Genomic DNA, 22,749 nt, shown 5'->3' on the forward strand with positions numbered 1-22,749 from the left:
TGCAGAGCCCACTTGGCAGTGGCAGCTGCCTCCACTGGGCACAGATGGGGAGGTGCATGCCCCCCGGGCCTCTGCTGGGGTGCACACAGTGATGGGAGCCCCATCCCCCCTGCCCCTGGATGAGCTGCCTGGACTCGATCCTCCCACCACCCGCCCGTCTGGGGCCCTTTCACCTGGCTGCTCCTGCACTCTGCCCCTCACCACAGGGGCCTTGATCTGTCCCCCACCCCTTCCTTTCCCCCACCAACTGACCTGCCTGGCTGCAGGGCAGGTGGCGTGCACATGCATGCTCAGCTGCCGCGCCCCCCTTCCCCCACCCAGGATTGACTGCAAGAGGCTCTGGGATCAACTGATCGATCCTGATTGACCGGTTGGTGACCAGTGCTTTATGCTGTGTACATGTGACACATCTCTTTTGTGAAGCTTGGTGGGGGTTCAATATGTTTCTGAGATTTAGGAATAACAATTTCCAGAAAAGAGTCTTGTGAAAATTTGGCTTGCAGAAATAATGTTATCAATATATTTATTGTCCTCACGGTTTGCCAGAGCCCAATACTCTTTTGGGCATCTGGCTATTGCATTATGTTTTAGTTTGTTAAAAGTCAGCAAATAAAAATAAGAAAACTATGGCCATATGCATAATGGGGATTATGAGACAAAGCCAAGGATCGCCAATGGTGCACAGTGATCATGATCAACTATTTTAGGTTGTAATTTGTGCAGTTCTTAAAAAAAAAAAAAAAAAAAAAAAAAATTCAACTTGCACCTTTGCAAAATGTTAGCTTCTTGTCTGCTTATTTCTTCTTTTTTCTATCGAGTATAAGGGGAAGGTGCCCAAGAAATGTTTTTATATGAAAATATTTTCATATTGAACATTCATTTTTGTTTTCTTATCAGCAAAACAGAAATTCACAGCTTGCTGACAATGAAACCATATGGTAACTGTTTCTGACAAATGAATATTGCTGTGCTGATAATCCTAGTTGTGCATGAGATTTTTGCATTTCATCTTATTTCTTTTTTTCAGTTTGTGTAGTTTTCAATGTTTGGAAATTATACACTTAGCTACTACTGAAAGCTATTTGGTTTGCGTAAGTTAGAGTTCACAGATTGTGCCCCATTGATATAGGTTTTTATTCTGGGACATTTGCATGCTTACCATGTGAAATGATCTGGGTTTGTTTGTTGTTTTGTTTTGTTTTGTTTGCTACTGGGTGAGGGACCTAGGTCAACAGCCCCCTGCCCCCCACAGCAGTGTCCTAGCCTCGACTGCCACCCACAGGTGGCGGCAGCTGCTGCTGTGGCTGCAACAGGAAGTGGAGCATGGAGTCCAGCTCCCCCTCCCCCACGGGCGGCACAGTCAGAGCAGAGCCTGTTGGGTGCGGAGAGGCAGGTGCAGGCTGCCCACTGTGGGCTTGGGCTCCTTGCCTTGCTGCCCTCTCCCCCCGGGGCTATCAGGGCCCAGTGGGTGGGACCTGGCGCAGCAAGGCATAGTGGAGAAGGGCAGAGAAGCTCAGTGCAGCTGCTGTGAGCTCTGCGCTGCTATCGTAAGGTGCCCCCTGCCTGCCCAGCAGCAGTGGGGTGGTGGTGCAGGGTTGTGACCCTTGCTGCTGCCAAGCATGTAGAAAGTGCCTCGCCATGGCAGTACGGGACTCCTTCACCCAGTCCCGCTGTTCCCTGCCATGCCAGGTCCTGCCCACTGGGCCATGGAGGCCCTGGGGGAGGGCAGCAAGGCTGTAACCTGTCTAGGTCTGATTGCAGCCTATTCCTCCCTTCTTAGCATGCCCACTTCTCCCCACATCTTAGTGTCATCTGTGAATTTGAACAGGGTGCTTTTTACACCAAGTCGCTGATGAAGATGTTGAACAGTGCAGGCCTGAGGACCGAGCCCTGCGGAACCCCACTGCCAACATCCCTCCAGGTTGAAAATGACCTGTCCACCACCACTGTATGGGTGCGGCCCTCCAGCCAACTAGTGACCCATTTGACTGTGTAGGTTTCGACACCACAGTCCCCTAGCTTTTTAATGAGAATGGGGTGAGAGATGGTGTCAAAGGCCTTCCTAAAGTCCAGAAAGACTATGTCCACTGCTACACCTGCATCTAAGGATTTTGTGACCTGGTCATAGAAGGCCACCAGGTTGGTCTGACAGGACCTGCCTCTAATGAACCCATGTTAGTTGCCCCTAAGCATAATCTTCCCTGAGATTCCACATTGTGGAAGTTTAGATCCAGGTGCAAGCTTTGCCTTACAAATATTTATCTGCTAGCTATATTTAGTGGCAAATGTTTTAGTGGCAAATATCAGTCTGGACCCTAAAATTATTCTTTAATTGTAATGGATCTAGTCAGATAAACTTGCCTGTGGAGCTACAAAACATCTGTTTACCCAAATACAGGGTTAGACATTTACCTGAACGATCATTTGTCTATAGGCAGATGAGCAAGGTTAAAATAGTTGGAGAGTCTTTGGGGAAAAATAAGAGTATAGGTTCTTAGCATGAGCTAATATTAAATCTACATAGGACCAATATAATATGAAAGAAAAGAACATAAAATAAGAATTAGTGGAGGAATAAAGGATAAATTGGAGACGAGCATAACATATGAAGCTTGAATGTGGGCCTGGATTTCCTCAGAGTTCTAGGATGTTTTGATCCTGGTATTCAGTTTTGACCTCTCTCTAGATAAAATAAGAGTTAAACTGAAAATTATTCTCAGTTTCAGATTTGGGTAAATCCAGACACGTGTATTTTGGCAATGCTCCTTTAAAAAAAATAAGATTGTAAGAAGGGCTGGGAGGTGTTCCAGCCACCAGTGGAGGGTTCGGGATTGATTGAGAGTGTGGTTGGGGGTAGAAAGGTAAGAAAGGTTTATTGACTTAACAAAAACACGATTACGCATAGTATACTAAGACAGATAATGACAGACAATAATAATTTGCGTTGGCAACTTATTGGCAGTCCCCTTTGCTGTCTGATGTACGACAAGTTTTTCTTTCTACAAAGCTTAGCGAAGTCAGGTGTTCTTGATTAGTGCTGTCCGAGGGGTACTGGGAAGGATCCTGGTATTCAGTCTTTGGGCTCTTTGAGATCTACGGGCCTACTGATTTAGGTTAACAGCTAATTAATCTTTTTTACAGAGCTGTATCTTCCTTTTAAATGATTTTTGGGTGTGCCAGCTAATTTATACTTTTTGAGCTGTGCTGATAAGTTACAGCCATTTAGATTCTTTTTACTTTAACTGTTTTTAGACTAACCAATAGCAGTACAAGCCTTGCATTTTTCTGATAAGGTTAATTTTAACTATGCCACAGGGCCTTACTACTTTAAGGCTTTGCTAAATGTATTAGGCCTTACTTTATACAAGGCCTTACTACATCTTAAACTTTAATTAGGCTTTTAGCAACCACATATAGCTTAATATCTAAATAAATGACTGAAAAACACTTTGTCTAATTTTTATAGAGCTTTTAGCAAGCACCTTTATTATACAGGCAAAATTTTTAGCTGTTACACTTTACTTTTGGCTTGCTGAAGCACTATGATAGCTACAGTTGAGATGCTAAAGCTACATGTGCTACATTAGGGAATAAGGAGGGATCTTTAAATTTAATTTGCATAGCATGAACAGATTTATGACAATAACAGTTAAAACACCATTTAGCTGTTGCCATTAGGGCAATGCAGAATACTATAACACTTAAGATGGTTAGCCACGTAGTTGAGGTGACATCTGGTGACACACGAATAGTGCAGATCACATTATACCATTTACATGGCTCGGACACGTTGACAGCCAAACTGATGATTTGCCCACCCTCTCGAGTGCCTTACTGAGCTTTTGCCTCAAGGCTTTGCAGCTTATTTTTTACTTTATTCTAGTTTTTTAACTGTGGCATGTTTACATCTGATACCCATGAAGTGGATATTGTAATGTTGAAAGGTATAGTCTCAGAGGAAATTTCTGGCTATTTTAGGGCAATAGTACGGTTACTTAATTGCAGCAGGGCAACAGCTCCACTTTTAGGTCCTAAGCAACACGAATTGCACGAAGTCCAGGTGGTACCATTTTTATACAGCAAACGACCTAGTCATTTTTAACAAATATGTTGCCCTATTGTTACATATGACACATTAGGTAACTTATATATGCAGGTCATGTTAGGTGGGCTGAGAGGCCAGCCTCTCTATAGGGTCCCTAATCTAATTAAGGTGCTACTAATTTGAACCAAGGGGGACTGTGCCACATACCGAGGGCCATTGGGGGTAACTATTTCCCATATGGGGCGATGTAGATTCCAGTCCTAAAGGGATTTTTCTTCTAGCCCCATGCTTAGCAAATAAGCAGTAGTTTAGTTTCTATCTTTTACCCCCTGCACCAGGAATGAACACTTTTTCTTTAGTACAGCCTTTTTAAGTGGTAATCCAGGTACTTTGATAGGGGTATTTTTTTTTTTAATGTTGCAGGCATTCCATGATGCTCTAAGCCAGGGGGCCATTCTTTATTTTTAATGTTGCATTTTTCCCAGGTAATAAACATATTTAATGATAACTGGACTTGCACACAAGCAGTACTCTAAGTTTGATTTTTATTTGCTTTAAAAGCAGTGTTCATCTTGGCCTGGGCAAGGCGGGCTGTCTTTAATTCTACATTAGTTACAATTAAGTCCCGCAGACAAATTGCTATTTGTGGAACGGAAAATGACTGGCTACTTTTACTTAAGTAACCCTTCAGCTACACGGGAACCTGCAGAACAGTTTGGAAAAGTAGCTCAGACATACCATTGTTTTGGCTTGAACAATACTTGGGCAGTGAACAATGAAGCATTTAGGAGGGTTAGGATTTTAACCTGTGACCTTCACCAGGGTGTGGAGTTATACACGGGCGGTGTCGGGGCCTCCCGTGGGGGAATGGCCAGAGATAGTAGTGAGCACTTTGGTTTTTTACAGATTACATTTATTCTTCCTTCCTTGGGAGCTTGTGACTATGCTTTACCTTCCAGAGAGCGAAAAAATTCTTACTGTTGCTTATGGGGACGATGCTGTACCAGGTTGACGAAACAGCACTGCCCTGGCAGAATTATAGCACTAATTTGCTTTAGGAACCCCACTGGTATAAAAGGATGGAGATAAGTGATGGAGACTTGCGGATACAGCCTCCTTTTAGTTGTATTAAAGTGGGTACTATTTTACCACGCCTTTGTGTAGGTATGATTTATAAACTATGTAATAACTTTGTTTTAACTTGTAACGTGCTCTCCCACCTGGTGGGCTTCATACCATTCCTGGAGAGTGTTGTCAGCCATAGGAATGGGAGGGGGCAGATTCTCCCATAAACGCAGTGGCTCGAGAGGCTGAACAGATGCAGAATGCACAATTGGGGGCACAAACTCAGGGACGTTGAGCTCAATGGGGTTTTTCTCAGGAAGTATGTAACAACAAACCCCCAAACTAGCAGAGCTACAACAATTACCTCCCCTTCCACAGTTGCCCATTCTAGCTTTCAGGTAGGGAATGTACCTAAGATAATAACTGGTGCCACAGGTGCACTGACAGGTCCCACCTCGCCAGTTCACTATCTTGTTTTTTTATGTAGAGACCAGGACTTGATTTGCTCTGGGGTGGCAGGTTTCTTTTAGTATGGATACTGCGGCTGGACCACGTGAAGGTCATCTGAGCGCATTTTGGGGGAATGCTCTTCAGGGTTATGCTACTCCTTGAGGTCTTCAGGAGCAAGTTTATTAATATCTGGGTAATAAGAAGGATAGTAGACATGCCCTATCCAGGAAACACAATAAGGCATTAATAAAAAGAGTACAGTTATAACAGTTCACCACTTTATGGTGCCAGTCAATTTAGACCAGTGACAGAGCAGGACTTGTCTTTAGTGGCAGGCTTAATTAGAAATGGTTATAGCTGCATTTGTGGACAGATCCAATCTGTAGGAATAAGATAACAAGGAGCTTGGCTCCCATTAGATGAATTTGACTTAAATAGCCACCATGTAATATGCATACTTTTTGCTAATAGTGTCTTTTTTTATTTATTTCCTTGAGGATGCTTTACTACCACCCAATCTCCTGCCTGGAGCTTTTTTGGGTCACCACCCCTAGGTCGCTCTACTGCTGGCTCATGGGGACTACCCGATCTGAAGGCCTGTTGCATGTGGCTGCTTCGTGGATGGGGTCAGTTATTGGCCCAATTGATAGCTCAATCCAGGTGCAAGTCCCAGTCCTTAAGAGCCGGGCCAGCGGTCAACCGCAAATTGCATTTAAGGATGCCATTAGCTCACTCTACTAATTCGTTAGACTGCAGATGGTATGGAATGTGATGTGTCTATAACATGCTATGTTTCGTGGTTCAGTCGTACACAAGATGATTGCAGAAGTGAGGACCATTATCGCTCTGTAGTTCTATAGGTGGTGGATACACAGCTAGCAGAGTTTTCAGTGCTACACAAGTGTCTTGGGCTGTAGCTCTTGCTGAGGCACGGGCGAACGTTATTCCTGTGGCAACTTTTACAGTTACAAACACGTACTGTCGCTTTTGGGAAGTTCAAGGGAGGGGGCCTATGAAATTACATTGCCATACCTGCCACACAACTTTTCCTTCACGTAATGACAACGGGACAGTCGGGCAAGGTTTTAGTTGTATTTTGACCTCGCGGCAGGTGATGCATGCGTCAACTATTTCTCGTGCTTCTTTTTTAGTTATATTAATGCCCTAAGACGCAGCCAGGCAGGCGGTTTCATCACACCCAGGGTGCCCGTGTTGTCGATGTATCCATTTTGTGGCTCATTCTCCAGGTGTACCGTGGGAGGAGGAATTGGGTAATGATGGACTAGCTGCTTTATTTTTTTTCTTTAATATACAAGGTTTCAGCACCCTCTTCTCTTGGTAGCTGATTAACTTGCCTATTTTACTTTGCCTCCGGGTCTTTTCCTGCTTTATTTTCATGTGCTGCACTTACATGTTGGATGTGTAGAGGAAGCTTATCTTGGACTAACTTTTATAAGGTCTCCTATTTCTTGTGGCTCCAAATGTCTTGTTTTTGTCTTTTAAAGTTTTTTTTGTTTCACAGGGGTAGCCATTTAGTACATCCTTTTACTACTATCCAGGAGTCGCTATAAATATAAATGGGCTTTACAGGATGTGGACCTTTTACTAACTTCCACACAGCCACACCAAGCACTGCTTTGAGCTTGGCATACTGTGCACTTTTTCCAAGGCATAGTATTTTGTAATACTACTTGCTTGCCATCTTGAATCCTTAAGGCAGCTGCTCTCTAGGCATGACCTCGAGCAGACCCATTTGTAAACCAGACTTTAACATTGGCTGAGGTCTCTATTTCAGGTGAGAAAGGAGGTGCTTTTTTTGATAGGTGAAGGTTCACTGCAGATTGTTTGATCAGGATAAACATTAATTGTACTTTCTGTGACTTTTTTAACTAATGCAGGGCGTCCCTTTGGGGTTACTCGTTGGACCTGGCTCAAGATGTAATAAATCCACCTTTGGACTGTGGTGTCTTGGGCTCTCCCCCCAGGTGGTAGCTGGCAGTCTGACAGCCATTCCAAGAATACGTATTGGAGTAGAGATAACTGTGGGTAATTTTTCTCTCAGTGCTTCTGTGGTTTCCAGGGCCACTGTTGCTGCACACAGTATCTGTTCTAAGAGAGTATACTTTGCTTCTGCCCCTCTCCAGCCTTGGCTCCAGAATCCAAGGGGTTTTCCTTCTGCTTCCGAGGACTCCTTCTGCTTCAGGCTCTAGTATGGTCCTCCTTCCGAGACACCTATATGGAGCTAAAGCTCTCCTTTGGGATGTCATGCTGCTAGGGAGGCATGAACAGTTGCTGCTTTTTTAAGGGAGCTCATAAGGCACATTTATGCTTAGGACCCCATTTCAATTTAGTTCTCTTTTTACATAGGTTATACAAGGGACGAGCTAATACACTAAACTCAAGAACATGCATACGCCAAAAATTGAGTGCTCCCAATTTTTTTACATTAGTGGGAGTCAGGGTCTCTACTGTACTTCTCAGCCCTTCACTTGGTGTTGTGGGGCCCCCCATTTTGCTATTATATTCCTAGAAATTCATACTGGGGTCCTACTTCTTGGATTTTCCGTTCAGACAGCGTGAATCCGAAGGTACGCACTTTCTCTTTTAATGATTCAAAGGCTTTGGTGGCAGCCTCTTTGTCTTGACTGCCCACTATGACATCATTTATATACTGCCACATGCGTATGTCGGGGTACTTTTCTTGTACCTCATGAACTGTTGTTGCTAAAACCCCGTGAGCCAGGGTGGGGCTGTGTATCTACCCCTGGGGCAACACGGTGTCAGTATACTGCTGCCCTGTTCACTTGAAGGCAAATACTGGCCAGTGATTTTCATGGATGAGGATAGCAAAAAACATGTCCTTGATATCGATGGATCCCATCTACGCAGGCCCATAACACCGGATGCTTTCTGTTAAGGCAGGTAGTGACGGGACGGCAGCTGTCAAGGGGTCAGTATTAGCATTTAAAGCTCGAAAGTCAGTAGTCAGTTGCCGCCCTCCATTTGGCTTGTGCACTGGCCACACTGGTTTGTTATATGGAGAGTGGGTTCGGATAATAGTCCCGTCTTCTAACTACTGGCTTATAATAAACTAGATAGGTTGGGTGGCCTCGGGGGGAGTTCGATACTGGGGTCTGTGTACTCCTTTCATGGGAGGCAGGGTTAGTGGGATTATAATACATCGAGTTACAGCTGTTATAGCTGTTTCTTCTGGTTCTCGGTGAGGCACTGCACACCCAAACTGCCAGTTCTCTTGCTCAAGGGCAAACCGCTGTCCTCTTAGTACATTAAGTCCCAGTAAGCTTGGTCCCCCTTTAAGTATTACATCTGCCACTGTTACCTTAGAGCCGTAAGGTAACTCGAAAGTTGCTCGGACCAGATGTCTTGGTCGTCTGGTGCCTCCAACTTCAATTACTTGATAAGGGGTTCCTTTTCCCCCCTTCTAATCTGCAGAATTTAAAATGCAAATCTGGGCACCCGTGTCTAATAGCATATTAATTGACTTTTCACTTTTACCTAATTGAATCTGTACAGGTATCCAAATTAAGGGACCAATATTAACTTCAGATACTGGTCCCCGGCCTGCTGTTACCCCCATTGTGGCCCCTTTTGTTGTGGTTTGGGCCGGCCGGGCTCCCTAGGCCACAAAATCAGGGGGAGTAAAGGCTGGCGGCCCCGCATGTGCCTGGGAAAATGTCCCAGCCGCCAGCGGAGGGTTTGGGATTGATTGAATCCCCTCTGATGCCTGATGTATGACAAGTTTCTCTTTCCACAAAGCTCAGTGAAGTCCCCGATAAGTGCTGTCTGAGAGGTACCGGGAAGGACCCTGGTATTTAGTCTTTGGGCTCTTCGAGATCCACGGGCCCACTGATCCAGGTCAGCAGCTAATTAATCCCTTTCACAGAGCTGTATCTTCCTTCTAAATGATTTTCGGGTGTGCCAGCCAATTTATACTTTCTGAGCTGTGCTGATAAGTTACAGCCATTCAGATTCTTTTTACTTCAACTGTCCTTAGACTGACCAATAGAAGTACAAGTCTTGCATTCTTTTGATAAGGTTAATTTTAACTACGCCACAGGGCCTTACTACTTCAAGACTTCCTTAAATTTACTAGGCCTTACTTTATACAAGGCCTTACTACAACTTAAATTTTAATTAGGTTCTTAGCAGCAACATATAACTTAATATCTAAACAAATGCCGGAAAAACACGTGGTCTAATTTTCATAGAGCCTTCAGCAAGGAACTTTATCACACAAACAATTTTCAGCTGTCACAGGAGGGACCTCCCATGGTCATCTAGTCTAGCCCCCTGCTCAAGGTAGGGTCATCCCAGCCAAGCGCCTATATTCAATCTGCTCTTGAAAATTTCCAGGGATGGAGATTCCACAACTTCTCTTGATAGTTGGTTTCAATGTTTGACCAGCCTCGTAGTCAGAAGGTCTTCCTAATCTCCAAGCCTTTCAGAGTAGAGAAGCCACAGCAAAGTCCTTCAGCATCCCATGGTGTTTTGTTCTGAACCCTTAGGAAAACTGTATGCTGCTCACTGGGCGCTGTTGCTCCAGCCAGGCAGGAAACATAATATGACCCTTTCATAATCCCACATTGTTCTGCAGGGAGATGCAGGCTGACCCTAAGCAGCCTCGGTCAGCCAGTCAGGACTGCTCTGTGCATTGATGTCACCTGTCTCTGAGCCTGAGGAGAAAACTGAGATGTGTTCACGGGGACCCCTGGCTGCACTATGTCCTCACTGCAAGACTTCTGCTCTTCAAGGGCTCAGCATTCAAATGTCTGTTCAGGTGTCTCTGACTAAGTTTGTTTACCAGGAAAACAAACCTGGAAGAATTCTTCCAGATCGTTTAAACATGTACACAGCTAATATCTGCAACTCCACCTATCTTGGCATTATCCACAAATTTGCTCATCATGCACTCAGTACCATCATCCAAATCATTAATGAAGATGTTAATACCAGACCCAGGACAGGCTCCTGGGGAACCCCACTTGATGCCTCCCCCCAGAGTGATGTTGAGCCACTGATGACTACTTCTTGAGCAGGATCATCCAACCAATCACATATTGACCTTACGGTACTTCCATGTAATCTGTATTTTCCTTATCTTGTTAATGATAATAGTATAGGAGACGCTGTCAACGACAAGGTCAAGGTATATTACTCATCTCCCCACATCCACAGAGCCTGTCACCTTATCATAGAGGGAAATCAGATCGGTCAGGCATGATTTGCCTTTGGTAATCCATGCTGACTGTTCCTAATCGCCTTGTTTTCCTTTTGGTGCTTTATAATTAATTCTTTGAGGCCCTGCTCCATGATCTTTCCAGGTGTCAGGGTCAGGCCGACTGGTCTGTAATTCCCTGGCTCCTTCTTGTTTCCTTTCTTAAAGATGGGCACTATATTTTCCCTTTTCCTGTCAATGAGGAACTCGCCCAACCTCCATGAGTTTTCAAAGAGGCTGTTGGCTCTGAAATGATCTCAGTCAATTCCTTCAGTACTCTAGGGTGCATCCCATCCAGTCCTACTGACCTGAAGGCATCTAGCTTCTCTAAGTAATCCTTAACCTGTTCTAGCATTACTCTAAGCTTTTTGAATCTTTCCCTGTCTTTGCTGCCAACTGTGTTCATTATCTGGTAGCTGCCTTTGTTTGTGAAAACTGAAATTAAAAAAAGCATTAAATACTTCAGTCTTCTCTGCGTCATCCACAACTATATTGCTTTCTGCATTCTGTAAGAGATCTACAGTTTTTTTGGTCGTCTTTCTACTCTTGACACTTGAAGAATCTGTTTTTATTGCCTTTTATATCCCTTGCCAGTTACATCTCAAATCATGCCTTGGCCATCCTAATTTTGTCCCTGCATGCCTGTGTGATATTTTGTATATTCATCTCTAGTATTGTGACCAAATTTCTACTTTTTGTAGGATTCCTTTTAAGGTTTCAACTCCTTGAAGAGATTGCTCTCTAGCCAGATTGGTCTCCTGTTGCACTTCCTGTTCATCTGTCTTATTGGGATAGCTTGCTTTTGTACCCTTAATAATTAGTGGAGCTAAGCTTTTCCTGAATGAAGCAAGAATTAACCAGAATCCTGACATTTCACATGAGTGCTGTGTGGTATTTCCAGTCTGACCAAAGTGAAAAAACATTAAGTGCTTTCTGCAAAAACTTGACCTTGCAAATTTGGTTGTAAGATCACAGAGGTTTGAGTGGTTTAAGTTTCAGATAGGCATTTGAACTTTTGGATGTTTGTTTAAGCTCACTAATTTACCCTTTGAAGGTTTGTCCCTCATTAGATGTTGTCTAGAGAAGTCATTGGAGTCCTTTTGACAACTTCAGTAAGTGTAGGAATGATCCTTAAGGAAAACATATGATGCTGTTACAGCCCTGAGGCATAAAGAAATGCATAGCTTAGTGGGACATAAGTTGATGAGAACATTTTAAGACGCTTTAAGTAAAAGAAATATTTTAAAGTATATTTCAGCTCAGGAAGGGGTATGAACAAGGTAATTGGAATAGATGTTTTAATTACTCCTACATGTATCATTATGGGAGATGATAATGCAAGAAAAAGGAGGAAGCAATTTAACTAGCTACAGAAGCATAAATTATTCAAAGTCAACAAATGGATTAATTTTAAATGCATCTGGAAGGAAAGAATCAAATGGCAAATTGTTCTTTGGAGAAGAGTTATTGAAGGTCAACAGTCAAGTGTACCAAAAAGCTCTTATGAAGGCTGCTTTGTACTGCTAAACAAATGTGGTATCTTTTGGACCACATTTGACTCTGATTTGCTCTTAGCATCTCTCATTGATACCAGCATCACTGATGACAATGCTAACCATTTGTATGACTAAGACATGCTATACGCTCTGGTATTTTACAAATCAAATGTATGAAATGCTACACTCTGAACTGGAGATCTTTTATGGATATGACAGCTGCTATGCAGAAAACTTTTAAAATGAATTCATAGTATCCGCTTGAAGCCCAAACAAGAGTGGGCACAGTTTATGAATCAGACATGGACCAGTGATCAGGTACTGGGAAAAAGTAGAGTAGGATTTAGGATTCTCTAGAAAATATTTGTTCTTGTGGTTGCTGATTATTGTAATAAGGTACATAGTTGAAACTGATTTCAGAGCAAACAAAAAGAATCTAAACAGACTTTGAGAGACAGTTTGTCAAGTCAGGTCTTCAGTACATATTTACATAGTCGACTGGAACACTAGTCATCCCTGTGGCTTTTTTGTTTGTTGGTTTTTTGTGGGTTTTAAGGGCAGAAATTGAGGGCAGGAAAAGAGCCATAGCTTCTTTTCTGTTATTTCATAGAGGAAGATTAATATTAATTAAATATAGGACTGTATTATGCAAGAGGTACATCTTTGTTCTACACACATTAAATGTTCAGGATTAGACAGGTATTATTTAACTATCAGTATGCTACTGGACACTTACGTTAAGGAAGAATCAAATTGCAAATAAATAAGAGCCATATCCTGTTCCCACTGAAATCAGTAGTAAATTTCCACTGACTTTAGACCAGGATTTTGTGCTAAATACATAAATAGGGACTGGAAGATGCAGGTATGTCAAATAAAATAGATTTGCTATAAACACACAAACCTGGTAGAACTTCCTAAATAAACAGTTGTTTAAAAAAAAAGAAAAAAAATCTTAGTAACTGTAGACCTCTGTCTGCTTCTAACCAGTGCAAGAAAACATCCTCATTTGTATTTCTGCTTATGACTATGGTTAAAACCTCCAGTCTTTTAACTCATGGTACAGGTGCATTAAACTAATTGCAGGAACAACTGAATAGTCTCATCTGCTAACAATGGAAAAAGAGAAACTGTTATTTGGTAAAGATAAATATGAAACATAAGGATTTATATTAGCTCAAACATACAAGGATGGAGAAAAAATCACAAGTCCTTTTGGATGTTTCAGAATGCTGTATTTTTTTTTTTTTTAAATGACTGATCAATGAAAAACTGTGTTAAAAATCAGTAGGAAATTCAATGTTAAATGAGACATCTCATGGCAACAACCAGTATATAGAGCTGCTAACCAAAACAGGTAACCAATGCAGGCAGCATTCAGTTATTCCAGAGAGAACGTGGACCTAATGAATTTGAAACAATAAGAAAATAGGAAAATCATATAGGGGAAAGAGTTTTTAAATTAAAAAAAAAAAATAGGTATAATGCATTGTATCCTTGAGCTTTGATATACAAAGATCTTTCCTGACACACAAATTTAAAAAAAATGACAATACTAAAGTCTCAAAAGAAAACATGAATGCTAGCAATTTGATAGCATTGAATAACCTACTACATAGACGTTCCTCATTGTGTATTGAATATCTTTATGAGAAAATGTCACACAGAGAGTGGAATTCCCACGTGGGCAGCAGGCCGGCCAAAGGCTGGGCATGTTGTGCATCCTGGTTAAATCCTGGACATAGCATTTCAATGGGATTTGCAGCAGTCAGTGCCTTTGTGCTGGTTTTCCTGAGAGGTGAATTTGTCTTACAGAAGCTACCAGCATCTTTTGACTGTTTACTTAGCTTGGGTCTCATAAATCATTATTTCAGTGGACCTGAGATTTGGTCTTAAATTTATGTAATTTTGGTTTCTCTTTTTCCTGTCCCCCCTCTCCCTTCATCTGCAGGCCAGTGTAGCCAGATATTTCCCCCTCAGCTTGGTACGTTACAAATAATTCATGGCAATGGCACCACAGTTGGGACAGTGATCACATTCCAGTGTTCTGCTGAACACCAGCTTGAAGGACAGGGAGTCGTCACCTGCATTTGGAAAGGAAACAGTGCTCAGTGGACAGCGGGAGTTCCCTCGTGCAAGCGTAAGGATTATTCCAAAAAAATTTCTTTCACCTAAGCTGAGTTAGTCTCTAAGTTTTTTGATTTATAGTCCTAAAGTCTTTGGAAGAGGTAGGGTTCTATGTGCAGAAGAGACGTTGAGTTTCCTTGAGGGCTGAAATGTGTGGAATGCAATTAAACACCATTCATTACAACATGGGAAAGACTCTTAGTCAGACTCATGCCTGGTCTTACAGCACTGCCTTCACTAGAGTTACACAAGGGATACATTTTTCTCCCTGGCTGCAAAATCTTCTATTCTTCATTAGAGAAATGTATTGGTATGACCAATAATCCTGTACGTAAACATAGAAAACCCTTTTTGACTTAATTCCATTGTTTTTGGACAAGATTGTGCTATAAAGAACATGGAAATATTTTAAAATCAGTTAAGATATTGCCTTTTGTAGGAGAATGGAGCAGTCATCTTGTTGACAAATAGGGCATGAGTGGTAACTATATTAGGTATCTTTCATCCAATACTGCTCCTTATTTAATATACAGTGGATAGTAATTTTATAAGAAATAGGCCCAAAGCAGAATTCTGGATCTCAATGCCTCTGAACTTTGGAGTGTTTAAAATTCAGAATGGCTCTCAATTGGACCTTGTCTAATTCTAGAATCCCTGTTAGATGGATGATTTTGCTATGCACTTGAGATTCCTATTCCAGGTAGGCAAGCTCATATCTGACTAATGGGCTTCCATAAGAGAAAGTAATGGATAAGTATGCTTGCTTTTAAAAAGCTGTGCAAATATACAGCTATCTCTGGAATTCAGTGGAAACATTTCTAAGACTGGCATTTTTGGTGATGCAAGAAGTAACACTTTCCTTTGGTAAAGAAGACATAACCAGTGCTCAAACTGGACTAGCTGAGGCTGTAGTGCCACATCAACACTTCTCTATCTTTAGAGTATATTTTTCCTACTCCCACAACAATTACAAATATCCCCAGTGTCCAACTGAAGACTTGTTGCTGCTTCCAGGATCCTGTCCAGCTGATTGCTAAAAGAGAAAGTGACCTCATGTGCAAAATAAAATACAATTTTACAGATCTAACCTTCTCAGAATAGGTTTCTTTACATCTGTCTTTGTTTTCCAGTATTTGTTTTTTGCTAATCTAGTCCTTGTTAACATTTGATTAACAGAAAATGGTACATCATTGCATTTTTAATAGACTAACAAAGTTGTGCTTTTAAGGTATTGTGAAGCTAACAGTGTCATGTTTGATTAACTTAAGTGGTAGGATAGTTGTGAACAATTCATTAGTAACTTATAAACAGTAGATTTTTAAATAGTCCGCTTTGAGACCTCCTTGGTTTGAAATTAAGGCAAGATACCTGGAATATTTTAACAGGATGTAGGTTGCAGCATGTTGGTCTAAGGACATAGGCAGACAAGGTTCTTTGGGTGAATCTGATACCTTTTAGTAGACCAACTTAAATAGTTGGAAAACAATTATTAAGCAAGCTTTCGGGTTCAAAAACCCTTTGTCAGGCTAAGGAAGTTTCAGGAGTTGGTGTGTGCTCTTCCCTGTGGGGGCACATTTCTCACAAGAAAAACCACTCTCTCTCCAATTTCTCAGTCCTGATCCTTAAAGGAAACTTACAAACCACTTCCCAGAGACGAGCCTATGCATTAACCTCCTGGATACTAAAAATTATGGACTAAATATAGACATTGGATTTATGACACATTATAACCTGCCTGACATCTGACTCCCCAGGTATCTCTCCACTTTCATCCCCTCCCCCCCCCCCCCCCCCCCCCAGCCTCTCTCTCACCCACTGACTCCTCAATCTACATTTTTACTGACTACCTGTCTTGTATGCATACCAGCCTAACCCCTGGCTTCTTTCCTTCTCATTCCATCCAGGAAGAGTACACATCAACTGCTGAAACTTCCTTAGCCTGACAAAGGGTTTTTGAACCCGAAAGCTTGCTTAATAATTGTTTTCCAACTATTTAAGTTGGTCTAATAAAAGATATCAGATTCACTCAAAGAACTTTGTCTGGAACATTTTAATGCATACTGACGTGAAAAATGTCATTGCATTATTATTAGCAAGACAGTGAAACAAGTAGATCTCAGCACATTTTAATAGTAACGTGAAAGCTAAATGTAATAAGGTGTTTGCCTTGGAAACCTGTTTCTATATTTGCTTTCCTGCAGCCATATCGAAGTATGAGACTTTTGGATTTAAAGTAGCAGTGATTGCCTCCATTGTAAGCTGTGCCATCATCCTGCTGATGTCTATGGCTTTTCTAACTTGTTGTCTCATCAAGTGTGTTAAGAAAAGTGAAAGGAGGAGAACTGAAAGGTATGTGCACTTCCACAAAACCTTGCAAAAATAGCATAAATCCCAAGAAGAGAGAGAAGATCTGTGTGTCTAAGGCAGTTAAATGGCCCCTGTTGCAATATTATCTGAGTACCTCTCAGTTTTGTAAATGTCTTCATCCTCATGACACTCAGTGAGGTAATGATCTGCTTGGAGGAGGAGGAACTGAGACCCAAAAAAACCTAAGGCCCAGATCTTAAAAGGTATATTAGTGCCTAATTCCCTTGACATCAGTGAGGGTTAGGTGTCACAGCAAGGGTATGGTGGAGTGAGAAATTGAACCTGGGTCTTTCAAGTTCTAGTAACTGTGCCCTTCTTCTTGGGTTTTCTTCTTCATGGGATGACTAAGGATTTCCCCTACCCCTTTTTTCTCCTTTGCTTTATCTTCAGTTCTTATTAAAATGTGCAGGGATTCTTTATGGCTAGGGACAGACATTCAAAAAGCCTGAGCCTGAATTGATTCAATCTTTGCAGGTTAGTCTAACCTGGCTAGGCTGAACTGGTTTGTAACAGCACAGACATCAGCTCTGGACTGAGGAAATTCAGACACATGCTTGCAGTGGCTCAGGCTAGAAGCTGGAGGCACTAGAGCAGCCCTCTTTTCCCTGGTGTAGTGCTGAGCTGTGGGGGCATGGCCAGGCCCCAGCAGGATGCTCTGATTAGGGTGGGGTTTCCCCCCCACTCCTTGATAACAGAGCACTTATCAGCTGTTATCAGCATTTAGCACCCCACCAGAAAACAGCCTCTCATTATTTCAAGTTCTTCTTAAGCAACTTTTTTCAAGGAAGGGAACATTCTAAGGAGGGTAATTACCAGATACCTGTTGATGAGCTCTAAAAAGCCCTAAGCTGACACTGTCCTGTCTGCCTTGCACAAACACCGATTTGCTTTAGCTAGCATACCACATTCTGGCTATGGTCCATGCTATGGGAGAGAGGAGGGAGGGATTCCTGCTTGAGCAGTGAGCAGCAAGGAGGTGGGGTGGCAGGGGAAGCCAGGCATGTGCTGCTGTGCTTGCAAGTCTCTGCCAGAGCTTGAGTGAGGAAGCAAAAGGGAGGGACCAGCCCAGCTCTCTAGAGCAGAAAGCCCAGCCCAGACAGCATGCTGTGATGCTGGGGGACTCGGATCTAACTTAAATCAGGAAAGGGTCTGGGACAAACATTGCATAAACCAGTTTGATCCAAATCAGTTAAGTCTGATACTACAATCAAACAGGTTTATCTCAAACTTGTTCCAGCCATTTTCAAACTGGTTTATGTGCACTGAATGTCTGTTCTGTTACGGGTTTAAACCAGTTTCTGATCACTTGAACCAGTTTATGTGTAATGTCTGTCCCCAGCTTACCTGACATAAGTTGCAACACTTATACTGTGTGTTTCAAAACCTCGCTGTGAAAAAGTAATGGGGTGACCAGATAGAGCTTTATGCTACATCTGATTTTCTACCATTCTCAATAGGATACAGCTCTGTCTCATCATATATCTCACCTTCTGCATAAAGCAAAGGTTTACGCACATGTGAGGAGAGAGTTAGCTCCTGTACTGGGGCTGACATTATCCCTCTGACTGTCTCTTTCTCCTGACTTGTACATTTCATTCTCATGTCTGTGTTCTTCTGATTCCTTTACACCTGCCCAGAGCTCAGCTGGATGCCTCTACCTATCTCCGAGGAGCTGTTGTGGTACCTGCTATAGGCAGCCAGGCAGCTTCGTCACCTTCATTCCTGACACTCCCCCACTGGATTCAAACCTGGAAAAAGGGGTGTAGACTGGATGAGGCAGTTGATGTGCATAGAAGAGGTGGAGACCTGTTGATGTACATGGAGGTTCTAGTGCTGGTCTCAGATGTGTGAAAACCAGAATTTCCATCTCACAGGAAATTCTTCATTTCTAACATTTGGTTTTGTGCTAAACAGAAGCTACAAAGACATCTACAAGTTCCTGTGAAATTAAATTTAAGTCTGACCTTTTAAAATGGCTATTATAATTTGCAACATAAAAGAAAATCCTTTTGTGAGTGAAAAGTCATTTCAAAATGACAAAGTAGCCAGTTTCATTCTTTTAAGGTCCTCCTCCTTGAAGCATTTACTTTCTTTTATTTTTAGTGAATTTTGTCAAAAATTGGTCATTCCTATACAATGTTTAGCTAGTGATGGATCAGCATTTTCAGACAGAAAAATATTCTGCTTGGACACTTTTTAGCCAGCCCTGGTAAAACCATCAACGTCTAAGAGGAATCCTCCTCCCTGGATCCTCTCAGTTTGTGCCCCTCCCCCTCCCAAACCTCTATGCCTTTCCCCCACAACTATATGCCTAACTGCTCTACTCAAAAAACGGCATTCAGCTGTTTTGAAACCATGTCACCAAAAAATATTTATTGAGTTCAGGCTAGTTTGATGCCCTTTTCTTGTGAGGCCACGAGGGGGCTCTCAGCTCAGGCCCTAATCTCATTCTCTGCTCCTGTAACTTGAGGAAGCTTGGGAACTGGGAAGAGTTTGGTTTAACCCCATAGGGAGAGAACAGCTTGCAGCAAGCTATAGAACCGTCTCTCTGAGTAGAGAGTGGTAATAATGATTGGTTTTGGTGAGAGGTTTTCTAGACAGAAAACAAGTTAGGGCAAGAAAAAGATTGGGAGGAAGGGAAACAAAGTGGGGAGACCTCAGAAAATCCTCACATCTTTAGTAATAACTTGGCCCCTTGCGGCCTAAATCCTATAGGAGTCAATGGCAAAGCTGCCATTTTCTTCAGTCAGCAGAGCATTGCATCCTGGAAGAACAGTGTGAGAACAACAGAGAATAGGCATTGCCAATTTAGCAATTTTATCGCAATCCTCATAGTAGTTAATGTTCTTTCTTAAAGCCCCAGCGTTATGTGAGCATTTCAGGCACTGTTTAAAAATAACAAAAGTAAGATTTGAATCCCCTTGGGTAATAAAAAATCTTGCAAACATGCCCCATGTTCTAAAGGGTTAGAATCTGGAGGGCAAATAAAACAATCCTCATTTTTCCTCAGTTTCATCATTTTTCTATGGATATCATGAGTAAGACCAGATTGATTTTTTTGAACACCTGGGGGAGAGGCAATACTTCAAAAATGACCCAGGAGATCTTTTTCTGAATAGAATAAATTTTATTTTTCTATAAAGTGCCAGCAGCCCAGCAACATCAGCACTTTAAAAAAAGCCAGATCCTGGTGTCTGAACATAGGCAGTTCCTTTTGATGCCAGTAGCATTTATCTGTGAAGAGACACAACTTTGTGCTATAAATACAACTTACTATAAGTTAAAATTCAGAGAAGTTTCCTTGCTGCAGGTTCTTTACTTTCTCCTAAAAATTGCTCAGGATCTGATGATTTTTATAGATTTGGGGGGGTTACAGCTTAACAAGTAACATGGATGTTTTAAAAATAATATTTATTTTGTCTAAACTCCTGAATTTAGAAAACATCCTTTTCCAGGCAAGCACTTGCTTAAGTCTGGACTGAGACATGCCGTTAAAGTTTAGCACGTGTTTCAATGGTTTCCTCATAGAGATAAGTTGAAACTTGTTTTTTAGGTACTTTTCTGGATTGAGGTCTTAGTCATGTAAGAGTTAAAATACACTGTACTAATGCCAGAGCTATCTATTTTCAACTTTTCTGTGTTTACAGGGATATGCAGCTGTGGTACCAGCTCAGAACTGAAGAACTGGAAAACATGCAAGCTGCTTATTTTGGTTTTAAAGGCAGAAATAATAACAATAATAAAAAGCTCAGGAAAAAAACAGTATTTGATGATGGGGCTAACATGGCATATGACAACCAAGGCTTCTGCAGGTGAGATTATTAAAATTAAGTATGTTGGGTTTCTGAATGCACTTGCTGAATGGGTGTTAGAAAGAAGATTAGTGGAAAATGCATTTTAAAAATTGTCTCAGAAGAATAAAATGATAAACTGTATTGGTGGCTGATATCCTGGCAAGTGAACTGTTCCACTGTACATCATGTTTGCAGTTTGTGCCATATGGGTTGCATCCGGCAAGATGCTGGGCACTCCAGTAATGAGCTGCACATTCCTGGGATATTGTGTACAGCCTCAGCTTGCGTTAAAACCCCAGACTTGTCCTTGAACTCGCTCTTTTTATGGTAATTAATAATGTTGCAAGAAAAGCTATTCATACAGCTTGAAAACCTGAGTATGACCTTGAACTCTGCCAGTGATCTTCTGACCTGTGTTTATACCGCTGCTCTGGTCTACACAAAAAACTGAAATCGGGTTTTTAAAAACACAGAAATGTGTGTTAATATGATATTTATCCCCCTATACCTTCACTATCCTTTGATACTGCTCAGCCATCAAAGACAACAATGTACATTACAACTCTTGCTTGCTTTTGTTTCACTGCCCACTTTACAGACTTTGAAAACAGTGGTAGCTATAATTCTACTGGTTACCTATTAAAAAAAAATGTTATATAAACCACCTTCTGTGCCACAGTGCAGCTGGAAGTGGTATTCAAATAGTTCATTTAAACAAAAGTCTAGTGGCTGTTTAATCAATTTTTAGCTTTGGGTGGTTTCTGAAAGACTTAAAGCTAATTATATGGTGATTATATCCCAAAATGGTTTTCAAAAGGATTAAGAACCAGGTTTTTTAAAATTTTGACTACTCCAGCTATCTGTGCTGCAGTGTTAAACCTGTATAAATACACAGTTGTTAAATACAAAGATTATTGCTCCTCTAGAGCTGCAAGCACTTTAGAAGTTCTTATCTAAACCATTCAATGAAGTAGAAACTGTTTACCAAATGCTGTACATCCATCCTTAACTGACTATAACAGGGAAGATGTACTGGTAATTCATTTGGATAAGCAGATCTTCAGATAAACAGCTTCTATTTGATAAGGAGGTTGAAGTCTTTAAACTTTGTTGGGAAAGTGTGGCGAAAGGAGGGGGACAGTAAGGAAGCTTACAAACTTTTCTTTTTCCTGCGTAGAAAATGTATATGCTGAAAGCAAATATTGGAAGATATAGCCTACCTTTGTATAGCAGAGTGGTGGAGATGATGATGTAAAGGTGATGTGATTCCAGTGTAGTCATTCAAATATAACAAAAATCAGTTCAACCTCAGAAGCTGGAAGAGAATATTCAGTTTTGAGGTAGAAGTCTAGCTGTTGAGCATTACCACTTATATTCAGAGAAGCTGTTTCCTTAATAGGAGTTTGAAAGCATTTGACTGAATTTGAGCAATTATGAAACCACCTGAGACTCTGCTGGAGTTATTCCAAGGATGAACTCAATCCTGTAACAATATTCCCTCAACAAACTTTTACATAAATGCTGATCATAATACATTTATATTCACTGTTACATAAAACTTTATTAAAGCTGTAGATTTCTACAGTTTAATTATATTAACTGAGTCTATATGCCGTGATAGATATGGTATTGGAATTGTCTTAATGCATTATGTAGCAAATTAATTTTGAAGATGACAAATGATATGCCAACTTTGTGCATTACTTTTAAGGTTTATGATATGTTATATAATGAATTACCCTACATATCTAGCTTACTGTTAACAGCTTGACAGTATAGAGGTAAGTGTAAACTGAAGCTGTCTGATGTACTGTGCAGTTAGAAGACTTAATGATGGCAAGTTGTGTATTGGCTTTCCCCATGGTTTCTAACGTTTCTTGTCCCATATATAAGAAACATGTTGGCAACTTGCATTTTGGAGGACTTCTTTTTTGCTTTGGAGTTGTACATTGACCATTCAGACCAAACTACAAGAAACTGTTAAAATGACACACAGCAAAAATTAGTGCAACTAAAGTCTGTATTTTTTCACACAATTTACATAATTTCTTGAGAATATCCTCTGCCTGCACTGTATTGATCCACTGTTTCTAACAAGGAACCATGCTTTAAAGTAACACAGTTTGTTGTTTATTTCTTTTCCTTGATCTTTTTAGTGAAATAATGCAT

The 22,749-nt window shown here is 41.4% G+C and overlaps 1 protein-coding gene across 13 annotated transcripts in view; it reads left to right on the forward strand.

Annotated features, from left to right (window-relative positions):
- Positions 1-22,749, forward strand: part of SUSD3 (sushi domain containing 3) — a 65,811-nt gene that overhangs the window by 18,889 nt on the left and 24,173 nt on the right. For 7 of the 13 annotated variants that reach the window (XR_003092676.1, XM_025197129.1, XM_025197138.1 and 4 more), the window contains exons 2-4: positions 14,244-14,432; positions 16,621-16,768; positions 20,434-20,598. Coding sequence is in view for 11 of the 13 variants with exons in the window: in XM_025197129.1 (XP_025052914.1) it covers positions 14,244-14,432; positions 16,621-16,768; positions 20,434-20,598 (502 nt within the window). In the remaining 2 variants the exon portion in view is untranslated. Of the gene's footprint in view, positions 1-14,243; positions 14,433-16,620; positions 16,769-18,423; positions 18,585-20,433; positions 20,599-22,749 lie in introns of all 13 variants that reach the window. The other 6 variants (XR_003092675.1, XM_025197132.1, XM_025197135.1 and 3 more) reach the window with 1 other exon arrangement.

Source organism: Alligator sinensis, unplaced genomic scaffold, assembly GCF_000455745.1.
Source record: "Alligator sinensis unplaced genomic scaffold, ASM45574v1 scaffold391_1, whole genome shotgun sequence".
Classification (NCBI taxonomy): domain Eukaryota; kingdom Metazoa; phylum Chordata; order Crocodylia; family Alligatoridae; genus Alligator; species Alligator sinensis.